This window comes from Mytilus galloprovincialis, chromosome 10, assembly GCF_965363235.1.
Source record: "Mytilus galloprovincialis chromosome 10, xbMytGall1.hap1.1, whole genome shotgun sequence".
NCBI lineage: Eukaryota > Metazoa > Mollusca > Bivalvia > Mytilida > Mytilidae > Mytilus > Mytilus galloprovincialis.
The window spans coordinates 86662683-86677719 of NC_134847.1; the positions used below are offsets into that span (position 1 = coordinate 86662683).

General features: G+C 32.7%; 1 protein-coding gene across 1 annotated transcript; it reads left to right on the forward strand.

Annotated features, from left to right (window-relative positions):
• Positions 1 to 917: 917 nt before the first annotated feature.
• Positions 918 to 8089, forward strand: LOC143048687 (uncharacterized). Its single transcript, XM_076222494.1, has 3 exons — positions 918 to 1541; positions 5439 to 5594; positions 7845 to 8089. The coding sequence occupies exons 1-3, from the start codon at positions 1482 to 1484 to the stop codon at positions 8016 to 8018; spliced, it is 390 nt and encodes a 129-aa protein (XP_076078609.1). The 5' UTR covers positions 918 to 1481; the 3' UTR covers positions 8019 to 8089.
• The last annotated feature ends 6948 nt before the right edge of the window (positions 8090 to 15037 follow it).

Consider the following 15037-nt stretch of genomic DNA (forward strand, 5'->3'; position numbering starts at 1 on the left):
GCGAAAAAAAATAATCTGTGTCGAACATTAAAACCATAACCCCCTTCCCGCATGTAGTTAAGTGGTTGCTCCCTAATAAAGAAGAAGAGATGATTTCAGCTTTCCAATTGTGAACTTTCCATTTCTAAGTAGCAACATTCCAGCAGCACCTGCATACGGGGTATATACATGTATCTCCCAATTGATACGATATTCCCGTGCTTGCATTTCCTATAATGATTTTCTTGATAGAGGGTTGCTGCTCACAAGGAAGCTATTAAACCAAGAGTTTCAAATGGTGAAGTTGAAATTATCTTTTCGTAAATGTTACGGACGCCATCACGAGTTGGTTGACCGTTATGGAATAGCCGTTTCACAAATGATATCGGATATGTTCCTAGCGTCGTAACTACAATCCCCTTCCCTTTCATGAATGTGACCTACCGAATTAGACTATTTACCGGATTTGTTATCACATAAGCAACACGACGGGTGCCACATGTGGAGCAGGATCTGCTTACCCTTCCGGAGCACCTGAGATCACCCCTAGTTTTTGGTGGGGTTCGTGTTGTTTAATCTTTAGTTTTCTATGTTTCTTTGACACATTAAGTCTCTTGTTAAAAATTGTCTAATTTCCAATCATACCGCATCTTCTTTCTTTATAGATAAACAGATGTCGAAATGGTCAACTATTAACTGAAAATATATTACCCTGACTATTTCCAGTTAACAATTAAGCAATTAACTTATATCATACTGCTAAGATATTCGATAAATAGAGGTATTGTAATTAGAGTCAGCAGACAGTTGTCTGATTTTATCGATAGAGCTATAACGTTTTCATTGTTACACTAGAGACTGCTTATTGGTCAATAATAACATTATACAATTACTCAGACGATAAAACAATTAACAGCTATACTACTTTAATCACTGCGAACTTTGTTCCAATGAACACAATGTCTTTTATTGAGTTTATCTGTTCTTGATGACACTTATATTTTCCATGTCGTTTACATATATTCGGAGGACTACAATGTTCTTTATTGAATTTGTCTCTCCATGATGACAGTTATATTTTCCATGTGATTTTTTTATATTCCGAGGAACACAATATTATTTACTGGATGTGTCGCATCTGGATGTGTCATGTCACATTCAGATTGTATATGTAGTTTACGTGGATGCTATTGATTGGATGTGAGGAGTTAATCCATCATTTTGTTTTACAAAAACAAACATGTAAAGTTTTTTAGGATGACTTTTTATTTCCAACATAAAAATTATGTTTAGGGATGTTTAAATTTTGATACAACGGGTTAAAGAAAATCTAACGTCGTAATACTGTCATCATTAGACCTCAAGTTGTGACAGACATGAGTGTTGCCAGTTTTACTGACACGTTGGAATATAGAATTTAAAACAAGAATTATTCTATCTATGACAAAAGGTGAAAAACAGATTGATATCTTGGAAAAAAACTGTTTCCATATAAATTAAGGATGGACGATGCACTTCTAGGAATAACAATACTTATCGTGTTATCAGAGATTTCTTGTCAGGTAAGAGTAATCTTATTCATAATAATTAGCAAAGCTTATCACTAAAGGTCTATGCGAACTGCCGAATGCTTCGTGGTATTGTACTCGAGATCGCTCTGACTGTGGAAGTTAAGTTACCTTAACCCGTCCATGTCAAAGCAAGAACATTACATTCGATAGTTGTTGCTCTATAAAATGACAAGTTATAAGAGACTGGCAAGATAGAGTCAGAATAATACTTCCGAAATTTGTGGCACTGTCTTAACACATGTCTATTTTTCTAAATTATATTAAATTAAAAGTAATATGGGTTTATCTCAAATTTGATTTGAATTTGCCACATAACATTAAACAGCCTGTTGTTATGATAATCCCTGTAAACTATTTGTTTTAAGTCATACAGATAGCAATAATACAACAAACACTGCGACTTTTGTTCCTATGGACGGAAAGACAATGCAATTTATTCTCATAGTCTTTTCTTGTTGCTTCTTATACTTTACATCTCATATTCATATATTCCGTTTATTCGATGTGTCTCTTTACTTAAAGATACTTGCATTTGCCATGTCACATTCTGATTGTTTGTGTCATTTTTGAAAGTATTTTGATTGGGTATAGAAATGTAATCCTTCATCCGATTTATTATAACTGATATGTTCAATTCTTGAAGATAAATTTTACATCCAACATTAAAGATATCTTTTTAATCATATACCGTCATGCAGACGTGTTTAAACGTGACAGACTGATTAAACTAAATCTCAAGTCGTAATACCGTCATCATCCGACCTCAAGTTGTTTTTTGGACGAGTGTTGCCAGTTCTATTGATCCATTGGAATATATAATTTAAAACATGGATTGTTCTATCTATGTTAAATTCGATAGGCCACACTCATAAAAAATCTGTCTCAGCATGTCAGTCAAGTATGAGGCAGGATTCGTCATTTTAAAATTTGGTTGATAGAAGTATCATTGTTGGGAATCATGTTATAGCTCCACAATTCGATATTCATATAAATCATGTGAATGTCCCATTTACATGTGTTATGCTTGAATATGACTGTATTTGACATTTGACGTTAAACAACCATTCATCACTTTCATAATTCAGGAAGACTGTAGCAGCATAACTTTCGGTAAAATTTTCAGTCCTACATTTTCTTACATGTTTTGTACTAAGATATTGGTTTGAAAACGTCTGGCGAACAATAACATTCATTAGTAAATAGGGTTTGTTTGTGTTCATCTCTAGAATTAAAGAACCATTAATTTGTATTTTAAACCGTCATAACATATCTTCTTTAAATCAGCTGTTAATGAATTTTACAAATATCGAAGACTATATGGTTGCCAAAAAACAGATGTTTATCACCTCTCTTTAGTCTAAGCTTGGATTTAATTTTTCAACCTCAAACAGTCTAACTACATACAGAAATATTTTGTTATTTGTGTTTTTTGAATGATATTCGTTGACTTATGTTTCTCGCCGTGTTTTTTTCTATAAAAGAAAAATATATAAAAAAAAATTAAAAAAAACACTCAACACAAAAATAACAGTATCTTGGTTAAACAAATCAATATGAATTAAGTGGAACAAAGATATGTTAAACAATTAAAAAATATCTGTACAAACAATTGATCTATTAACACTTTTGTTTAAAGCGTAGAACATATCAGAATTATTTCATTGTTTACTTCTCCTCATGACTTATGATCTGACCATGAATCTCCAGGGAGATATTATGTATAGTCTTTATTGATATATACTGGAGATGTTAAAAGTAATAAATAACCTACTCAATATAAGCTGTGACACTTCAAGGACTTTTGTCTAGATCTGCTGCCTCTGAATCAAAGAATCCGTTTTTCTTATATCATTCCATGTTACATTTTCTAGATTTCGCGACGTTTTCCTGTGCATCGGTAGAGTACACTTTCCGTCCATACATTGCCTACGCCTACCATATGAATTTTATGCATCTGTCACACAAGTGAGAGGTTATGCTTGCTATAAAACCATATTTAAACCATCATGTTTTACATAAGGAAATTCCTCTAAACCAAGTCAGGAATATGACAGTTGTTTTCAATTCGTTTGATGTTACGGTATTGGTGCTTTTTAATTTCTATTTGTTCCGTATTCTATTTTTCCTTGGAGTTTTGTATTTTTGTTACGTTTCTTTTTTACATACTATTTTTTTCTAAACTATATTGTTTGTTCTGATTTAAATTTGCTTGCTATCTATCAGGTGATCACCTCTTCCGTCGCTCTATGTAAAGGTTGTGACTATGCCATAGGGTAATGTTCGTCACCTTTTAATACACAGAACCGACGTGGTCTAAAATTAACATTAATTAAAATAGTAAATGGTAAAATACTGATTGGTATAAGCCAGACAAAACATGTAGGCTTATATGTACGTCATTGTTTTCTCTTCTTAAATTCTCCCTCGCCTGCTCGTCCGAATTTAATATACATATTTATATATAAATTATTACGAAACTACCCCTTTACAACGGGGGCAAGCGCCAGCGGGGTACTGACACCTGCATCATCAAAAATAAACATCATAGTATTTACAAACCATATTATATGATTGTAATAAGAATGGTACAAGATACTTGCAAAAGGCTTTATAAGTCTTATAAATAGACTAACGCTAAAATATCATAATACATTGGTTATTTCGTAAAAGTGCATGACAGTAACAAATTCATATGCATATGTAATCGGAAATCTTTCGTCCATAAAAGACTATAGTTCGTTCTTATGTTGTACTGTTATACCACTGTCCCAGGTTAGGGGGAGGGTTGGGATCCCGCTAACATGTTTAACCCCGTCACATTATTTATGTATGTGCCTGTCCCAAGTCAGGAGCCTGTAATTCAGTGGTTGTCGTTTGTTTATGTGTTACATATTTGTTTTTCGTTCATTTTTTTACATAAATAAGGCCGTTAGTTTTCTCGTTTGAATTGTTTTACATTGTCTTAGCGGGGCCTTTTTTAGCTCACAATTAATGCGGTATGGGCTTTGCTCATTGTTGAAGGCCGTACGGTGACCTATAGTTGTTAATGTCTGTGTCATTTTGGTCTTTTGTGGATAGTTGTCTCATTGGCAATCATACTACATCTTCTTATTTATATAAAAATTACAATCTTGAAACTAAAAACGTTAGCACACAGTTCAAGATATTATACATTGGAAAGTTATCAAATAGAAAAGAAACTTCATTCATAACGTCTACAGGGTATTTTTTTACGATTTTATCTAAACTATTACCTAAGTCTGGAGAATACAAGAAACCCAGATCACCTATAATGAACTGTATTTGTGATAAGGGCGGGAACTCTGAAAAGCAGACTCTCGAATCATGCTTGTATGTCAGAACTTGTTCTTTTTCTGATAGCTGACAAAAAAGGACAATCTAACATAACGTGAAAGATATTCTCAGTCGCATTTGAGGAACATAACTGACACTCATTATTTGTTATCAGATTCATTCGATCAGGCGTTGCATTTATAGGCAGACAATTCGTTCTTGCCAAAATTTTAGCCTTGTTGAGCGTAAAGCATTTCTTATCCAAATTTCGTAGGTATAGGTTTGGTAGCAATAACTTGTTCTTTTTTCTTGCGAAAAATGTTTTATAACACAATATTTTGATGAAATGAATAACCGACGCTCAACATTTATATAGTGGTATTTTCAATTAATGATTAGGCTCTTTGAACAGAATAAATCTCAACTATTTTAAAAAGTTAGCTGTTTGGTCAATAAATAAGTAAACTCCTACAGGAATGTTCATTATTACATAGTTAGTTAAATGTATGTTTTACAAAGTGTGAGAGTAAAAAACGCTTAAATGTATTATGATATATATAATATTAACGTATTGTATATATTTATTTTTTCTAGATATATGAATTTGATTCCACTGGTGCCTGTTGTAACGGTACACTGGGTTACGCCTTTTATGACATGCCGTGTTCCTCACTAAAGTGTTGTGATCCTATTGAGACTGTATCCGTCTCTCCTGTCAATGCTGCCTTGGGATATGTATTCCGTTGCACGGTATGTTATCGAAGTATTGTATAATTAAGAAATAATTCATGGCAGCCGTAGATTTGTTTTCATTTAACCATCGGTTGGGCATTTATAGTCGATTTTTTTTTTAGCCCTCAGTTTTAGGAAATAAGGAAGTTTGGTATGGCTGTTAATTCGACAACTATCAAACTTTCCAATTAAACTTTAAGCACTTCTTGGTCACCTTTCGATTTTTAGCAATGAGCAAAATTCAAACCTTGTAGTATGCTATACTAGGACACATGTTCAGTTTACCTTTACTACAAACTAATGCTGGCGTCTATTATTGTGGAATGTCAAACAAACACAAATTGAAGAGCCAAAATTTCAAGAGTACCATTACAGAACTGTTTCAATTGAACCCATACATCTTCAAAATAGAAAATGATATAGAAAGAAGCTTATTTTTTCCATTAACAAGAGTAATACTCCAACGGATCTACTTTCATTTGTACAAATATAACATGAACAGTATCTACTATCTTTTCACGAATTGTCCGTGACGTAATATCTGTTAAGAAAGCTCGCGGGTACAAAAATTTCAGCATAAAATTTTTTTTCATTACAAATTTTATTTATAACACTATTAGTTATTACTTTATGATATGGTACAAAAATTAAACAACAAAATTGTTTCCGTTTGGCCCCAGATGACTTTTCAAATGTTTATTTCATTGAAAAAGCTCCAAATTATCTCCCTTTGGTGCAAAAATGCCATTTATTTGGCAATAAAATTGAAATATCTTTTTTAACATATCGATGACCTATATTTTTATTGTTGTTTTCAAATAAGCTACATAAACTAAATAATTGTAAAATTTAAGCGATTTCTGTAATAAGGTTATTTTTTTTTTTATTTCGATGTTACCTATATTTCTCCTATTAATTCAACAGAAAAAAAAGTCATTTACAAAAATGCATGCTTCCTTCAGGTGTAGATTGTGAGCTTAAATGAACGGTGAACCCACTTTTTTAAATCATTTTTCTATTAAGTATAAATATGATAAAGTTCATTTACGAAAAATATAGCGAAATCCTATATTAAAAAAAAATATTTATACCCTCGAGCCCCCTTAACGGAAGATTTTCGCCGACTTATCATTATCATTGTTCTTTAGTAAATGTATCTCCCGCCTCTTTTATATAGTTTGATCTTACTTCGTGCTGTAACACATATCAAGTTTACTTGAGGAAAACGTCCTCTAACTGTGTTAAGCCAGCCAATTTCTGTATGTGGCTGTCCCAAGTCAGGAGCATGTAATTCATTGGCTGTTGCGTGTTGCTTTATGTCATATTTGATTTAGGTTTTGTGTATTGTGCACTATTTAGATAGTTTGGATTAATCTTTTTAATGGTTTTTGAATTTTTTCATGTTTCGGACTTTTAAAGGTTGCTATACTATATGAGTTTTTGCTAGTCGTTTAAGTCCATATAGTGACCTATACTTTTTAACATCTACGTCATTTTGGTCTGTGCATGATAACTGTCTCAATGAAAATCCAATCGCTTTAACATATAGTATATATCTACAATATAGGATTTAAACAAAGTTATTATATTGCTTATTTATAATGGTTATGATATTTGCTTTCCCTATAATGATAGCCAAATTAATCATGTAAAGAACTGACCAAATCAAACTGCATCTTTACGTACAGTTTATTTGGAGAAACAAATCGATACCAACAAAGACAAACGACAGGACGTATTAATGTTAACGATACATAATAGATGATCTTTGTTCTATTTTTACTTGAAGATACCTTATAATTATTTCGAAGTGATTCCCAGGAGACATATTTAAGAAATCATAACAAACTTCATTCCTCGACAAGCACACACAAGTAATAAATTCTAGAATGTAATTTGATTGCCCTTCACGAGAGAACATATGTTGTATGGATGAAATGTTTTCTTATAATGGATTTTCTAGCTTTATATATAATAAGCAGTAGTGTGATTTCTTAACTTGTCCTTTATGTTTTATGTTGGATATGATTTACTCAGGTGATTGGTTAGATCTATTACGTAAACAAACCACGTGGGTTCAGATAATACATGACAGTTCGTAAATCATTATAGAGTTAAAAAGATATGGTTTTACATATAGGTCCTTACGTAATCAGTTGTTTCTACATCCTTAGCTTTCAAATTTGTGTGAAAGGAAAGTAGTTAGAAAAATCTAATTTTTAGTGTAGTTTTCATACTGTAATTTTCTTTTTTTCTGTTTTGTTTCAGACACGATCAAAAGTAAAGAATAAATGTGTAAAACGTGGGAACTTGCTGATAAGTACAGACGAGCCTGGAATCAAATATGGCTCTCGTATATGCTGTAAAGGATTAGAACTAAAAGTGTACTTTAACCAACCATCCGCTGCCTTTTCTGTAAAATGTGTTGATAGTTATCGGTAGCACTAGTACTGTGTGTTTATATTTTAGTTGTTCGAGATTCCATGTTTTTAATATAAATGTTAAGTACCGGTGATTCATGATATATGTTCTAAATGCTTCGTCAGTACCTGATTCAATATGAATAAGAAGATGTAATATGATTGCCAATTAGACAATTCTCCATTGAAGTCACAATGTTAAAAAGGTAACAATTATAGGTCAAAGTACAGACTTCAACACGGAGCTTCCGCTCACACCCAAAAGTAAGCTATAAAGAGCCATACAATCACTAATGTAAACTAATTTAAATAGGAAAACCAACGTTCTTAATATCTATATTTTTTTTTAAAAGAAACGAGAAACGCCTATGAACCACAGAAACAAACGACAACCACTGAACAACAGGCTCCTGACTTAGGACAGGTGCATAAAAATGAAGCTGGTTTAAATGTGTTAACAGGCGCCAAACTTCACCCTAACTTTAGACAGCAGTTCTAGTTTCATAAGGATGGCTAGAGTTTACTCGAAAACATATGTGAATCATCAAGCTACCCTTTTGATGATATCCTGACTGTCTAATTATTCTGCACCAGTCCTATTTTATAAACTTTTTACAACTCATCAACTTTTCCGACGCATATTTTATCTAACCCTGGTCAGTTGTATAAGTCAGAGTATTGACAAATATGCAATGTATTAATAACTTTACTCAGATCAAAGGATGCATTTTCTGAGGAGATTGCACGCTAAAAAATCGTAGGTGTTTCTACAATAATTGCATGTATGAGAATAAGACACACAAGATGACTCTAAATTGTTATGCTGGTATTAAATTTTGTTTTATCCGCAGAGTCAAACATAACCTTTTGATTAAGATTTACAGCGATACACGAGTGGCTGAGATTTCCGATATATTCAATCTGCTCAAAGGAAAAGCAAAAACACACTTCACAAAATTTGTTCGAATATAAAAAAAAACTATTAACATAACATAAACACTATCTACTATGCCAGTAGGAATTGGAATAGATTCAGAATATTTAGAAGTCGCAGAAAAACTGACATCATGGCGACAAAAAACGAAACATGAGATAGCTTATCATATGTATGTTTATTGCCGTGGTTGTTAAGATTCTTTTATTATTTTGTATTTAACAGTGGGATTTTTCAGGCTATAATTTATTACGGTGTTTGTAAGATTCCATGTCATTATTTAATCATTTGCAGTTGCGATCTGGAATTACAGTTTGTGTCAATTCATGATGCAACTACGACTTTGAGATGAAGAACAGCAATACAATTGCTGTTGTTTTGGATATTTTTGGAATAAACTGATACGCCATATCCTTACTTCTGTCGTTCACAAACATTCATAAAAGTGAAACATTATTCAACGGTCAGTCTTGTAAATGGCATTTCGCATGTAAATTTAAATAGGGTGTAGGGTACATAAAATACATCGATGTATACATTCTTCAATTTGCAGAATAAAATTCGAATCTTTAAGTTATAGCAAAACATAGCAGATGTGCATAAAATATTCTAGTTTTAGTCAAATACTGCTAGCGAGTAACACCGGCCATACAGCCAACTGTTTGAGATATCGCAAGCAATATTTGACTGTAATTGACAATACTTTTTGAAGTTTGGATCCTAATTGCTCTTCAACTTCGTACTTTAGAATTTTCAACGCTAGATGCGCGTTTCGTTTACAAATGACTCATCGGTTGCGCTTGAGCCAAACAAGTGAAAATTCTAACTATATAAAGTTGAAGAGCATTTGAGATAGTATTGCCAATTACAGCTAAATAAAGAATTATAACTGTCAGTGAGACAACTATCCACCAGTGACAACACTATCGTTTCTGTTCATATGGGCAGAAAAATAAGTTACTCCTTCTAACTAATTTCAACGTATCCTTTTGTTGTATTGTTAAACCATTATAAGAAAAGGGGATGGTGAAGATCTTGCAAGCATGTTTCAGTCTACTTCATTCTGGATGTGCCTGTCGTAAGTCAGGAGGACGTAATTCAATAATGAGATTTTCTGTGCTGTCCGTCGTATTTGTTATTCGTTTGATACAGATTATTCCGACAAAGTTGATTTATTTATAACCTGTATGTGCAGATCATACTTTTCACATTTATAATCAACCGCACACTAGGTCGCGCTAATGTTCCTATTTATCTTGACCAAAGCATGAAAAATTTGAAACGCCTCTGTGTGCTTTTTAATAATTAGAACGTAAAATGTAAGACACAAATGGCTTCCATATAGATATTCTATAGACGAGACTCCTTAAAGAAATATATATGATAATACATACATTTTGAAAACAGAGGTTGGACATAAAAATAAAGACTATTTAAGAAAAATAAATGCCCGATGACTGGAATAAAACTTTCGAAATAGGTGGATTGATTGATTGATGGTTGCTTAACGTCCAGTGGCAAATATGTCATGCATATTCAGAACGAGAAAAAATTAATAACAAACACAATAGGTATGTTCTGTAATAGAAGCGTCGGGATTATGATCTGTGAAATTTAGACTATCATGGGCAATGAGGGTATATTGGATAGGAACAGATATTCAGCCTTGCAACAAGTCACCTACGGACCCATTAAAGTGCTGCTGCATTGGTTCTTAACGTTCAAATAGTGTGTCACTCTCTTCACACGAGGCATCGGATTTAACGTCCCCATTTTGATCGGACGTGGCAATTTTGTACACACACAGCTAAACGGACGACCCACTTTGGTGAGGGTTTAACTGCCGTTCGGAGGAAGACCAATGGTGACCATACCTATATCCCTATTATCTTCGAAATAGGATTGATAATTTGTGGGAAATTGAGAGTTTACTGGTGTGCTACTCCTGGGGATTTATATGATCCTTATATATTTACTACTCTTTATCAGATACGTTTGGGACGATATCTTTCTAACGCCTATATATACATATGCATAGATAAATGTAAATAAAACGACAACTAACCAGCAGATATAACAGGTATCGGATCGTCTAGAAATGACACCACTACACGAATAGGAAAAAAAATATAAAAATGAGCAACGTTACTAATGTAAAATACCAATATACCACAATGTTGAAATAGGATAGTTATGTAAATTGTCTTCTTTTAGGTAAATATCTTGAGTTTTTTTTTTTTTATACGCAATAACACTAGTACTAGTACCTAAATATGTGTTATCTATGTGTTAAATGAGCTAAATTGAATCATAAGTGTACATTTGTTTTCAAAATGCAATTTACAATATGGGTTCTTTTTTATTTGTTAAAAAAATCAGGAATTTGATGTTCAGTAGTTGTCGTTTGTTGATGTGGTTCATAAGGGTTTCTCGATTCTGGTTTTTTATATAGATTAGGCCGTTGGCTTTCCCGTTTGAATGGTTTTACACTGGTATGTTTTGGTTCCCTTTATAGCTTGCTGTTCAGTGTGAGCCAATGCTCCGTGATGAAGACTCTACTTTGACCTATAATGGGTTACTTTTATAAAGTGTGACTTGGATGAAGAGTTGTGTCATTGACACTCAAACCACATCTTCATATATCTATGTAAATGTTTCACTTCCTAAAAAAAATATTGAGAAGTCAAAACGTAAATATATACAAATATAACTAATGAAAACAACAAAAACGCCTCTGGTGTTGTGTTAAAAAGGATAAATATAACACTAAATGATATATGAAACAGAATTGCCGAATCAGTATATTAACACTTTTACCTAAGTATTCATTTTCTTCCTATTGAACAACTATATGAGTAAGTAAATGATATGTTTTAAATAATGGTCTAACCGGGCACTTATGAGAAAATTTTTTGTTACCACAGATTGTACTTAACGTATTCATTAATAATGCACTTTATGAAGAAAGCTATTGTATTTCCAAGTACAGGATAAATAGCAAAGAATCGCAAAATTGCAATAAAATGGAAAACATCAAGGAATTATAGAAATATGAGGACAATACAATTAGAAGAACATATGGCGTTACATTAATGAAATATTAAGTTTCTATTTCAGGAAATATATATTTGATCTTTTTAGAATTTAAGCTTGCAATGACTTGTTACGGATTTCCAAGTTCATATCAAGATGCACTTTTAATACCGTAAATAAGGTTAAGCTAGAAGTTAAGCTAGAAATCCAATTTTCTAAAATGGCATGACAAACGAATCAGTTAAACCTTTGATTGATCGGAAGCTGTACTCTGTTTTTTAGATGATAAATTACTGATCAGTTTTAATGACAACAGACCGTGTTATAGAGTCAAACGCAAAGAATCAGATGAGAAGGAATCGCCGATCTCTAATACATCGGAAGTCATTATCCTATCTTAATACGTCTACTAACAAGGGAATCCGATGTCTTATGGAGAAGCATTAACTCTGATTTTCTCATTCTCTCATAATCCTCTATGAAGTCTTGTCAGAAGCGACAAATATTAATTTAAAATAATGATCCATTGTAGACAAAGACATTTTTACGTGTCACAGCATATTAAGTATAAATTATGATATAATACGAAAATGAGAACTTAGAAATCGAAAAAAAACTAGATGTACCATTCTTACTTGTACAAGAGGAAAGAAAAAGAACATAGAGAAAGGAAATGGGAAAATTGTATTGTGGAAATGCCCTCAACATGTCTCTTGGTGCTGTTTTTTTTTTTTTTTTTTTTTTTTTGTTAGGTTACTGTCTTATTGACGTATTATCCTCATCTCAGTCATGTTATTAACGGGAGTTATATAAATGCTGTTTGCTTTGCCTAAATACGCTCATCTACTTTTCTTGACACGGGATCAGAATCATTTTCCTTAAGGTTCTATTATGATCGAGCTGCCAGTTAATGTTGTAATTAGTTCTTTAAATATTTGAATTCTAATCAAACTTTGACAAGCGGTTGTACTGATTTTAACTGATATTAAAGAAATGTAGAATTCTTAATATTTGTTTTAGTCCCACACTGAACTAAAATATAAGATACACAGCATATATTGTTGTGTACGTGGAAGGGTTCTACTTTCATAGTAAAAAAGGAATAAAGAGATAGATAAAAACGATATACGGAATGTATTAGACCGTAACTTAAACAAATTATCTCCTGTCTATTTTTTTTTTAATCTTTGTTGGACTTTCTGTATGATGAATATCAATGGTTGTAAATGTCACAAAATGAAAACATGTGTTTTTGGTAGAATCCAGCATCCTCTCATATTCATTTTAAAAGTTAAAATTTTACAAAGTCACCAGATTCTGATATGACCGGGTTTTTTTTTTTTTCTCTCACTTGTTTTACTTGCCCACATCAGTCTCGATGTATGTGTAGTTAGCAGCCGGTTTGTTATTCGTTATTCGATATTTAATATACAACCGGCTGCTTGCAGTCGGTTGGATATTCAAATTTATTTGAAAATCATAACAAAATACAATATGTGATAACATTAAAAGCATGATTTTTATAGTTGAAAGGAACGAAAAGATACATAGGAAATCGTATTATGACCCCATCGAATTGTCTTAAACTCTCGTTGTCCTCGAATATAAACACTTATCAATGCTTAATTAAGTTGCATATTTGTCTTTATGATGTATATGTTTTATTAATAAAACGACGCCAAAAAATGTTGTTTTATATCTAATATTTCTTAAAACAAAAACAAAAACCGATCGCTCTAGAAACATATAGAACTATAAATAGAAATAAATATGGAAAGCCCAAAAACAGAAATATATAGTGTAAACCTACGTAAAATCGCTTAAATGACGGTCAGACCTCTCTGTTCTTTCAATATACGAATATATAGACTCTGTATATAAAGCTTTTATAAAAAGAATTTCCCAGAATAATGTCATCTTCGATATCTACGGAGGGCTTAGATTGTAACTTTTCAGCTAAAAAATGTCAAAACTTCAGGACAAAGGGCACAGGGCAATGGGGAAAGCCCCCTGATCTCTCAATCTTTCTAATATTATGCAGACATTTAGATAATATGTAGATATAAACGAGACTCAAAAGAATTTTGGTAAACTTCCTGTCTTCCATGTTTACGGAGCGCCCAAAGTGCCAGTTGGATATTCAAATTATATAGTGAAAACCTACCTGAGTAAGACTGTTTAAATGAGAGTGAGACCCTCCTGGTCTTTTAAAGTCCATAAAATTCAAGTAAATCATAGACTCTGTATATATATAAAGGTTGAATCAAAAGGATTTCCCAGAATAATATCATCTTCGATATCTACGGAGGGCTTAGATTGTCACTTTTCAGCTAAAACTTGTCAAAATTTCAGGACAAAGGGCACAGGGCAATGGTGAGAGCCCCCTGATCTCTCAATCTTTCTAATATTATGCGGAAATTTAGATAATGGGTAGATACAAACGTGAATAAAAGGAATTTGGGTTCACCTCCTGTCTTCGGTGTATACGGTGCGTCCAAAGTGCCAGTTGGATATTCAAAATTTATAGTGAAAAATCTACCTGAGACCGCTTAAATGAGAGTGAGACCCCTTGGTCTTTTAATGTCCACAAAATTCAACTAAATCATAGACTCTGTATATATAAAGGTTGTATCAGACGGATTTTCCAGAAAAATGTCATCTTCGATATCTACGGAGATACAAACTTTGCACAAGGAAGGCAACCATATCTGACGATCTTGCTGGACTTCAAGTCTGCAAGACTCAAAGTGTTAATACGAACAAATTGTTTACTTGTAAACAAAGTCTTGTATAGGGTGAATCTTAGCGAGAGTCCCACTTGCCAAATGTGTTTATTTAATTCTGAAGAGTCCATTGAACATTTCCTATTAGAGTGTTCTGGCTTCTCCTCAATCCGTAATAAATACATATCTGATATAAATGAATGTCTAAGTTTTACTTTCCCGGGCCTCTGCTTCACAAAGTTATTGTCCTACGATGAAATACAAATACTGGTTGGTGATTGCTTTTATCAGGTTGATCCCTACATTAGTAAAACATTGGACAGTTTGAGTAAAAAGATGTTCAGTGAAATG

What these genes read in the sequence shown, in the direction of transcription:
- LOC143048687 (XM_076222494.1), top strand. Translation starts at nt 1,482, where the DNA reads ATGGACGATGCACTTCTAGGAATAACAATACTTATCGTGTTATCAGAG. An exon ending in TATCAGAGATTTCTTGTCAG is followed by an intron (nt 1,542 to 5,438) that starts GTAAGAGTAATC and finishes TATTTTTTCTAG; the next exon opens with ATATATGAATTTGATTCCAC. An exon ending in GATATGTATTCCGTTGCACG is followed by an intron (nt 5,595 to 7,844) that starts GTATGTTATCGA and finishes GTTTTGTTTCAG; the next exon opens with ACACGATCAAAAGTAAAGAA.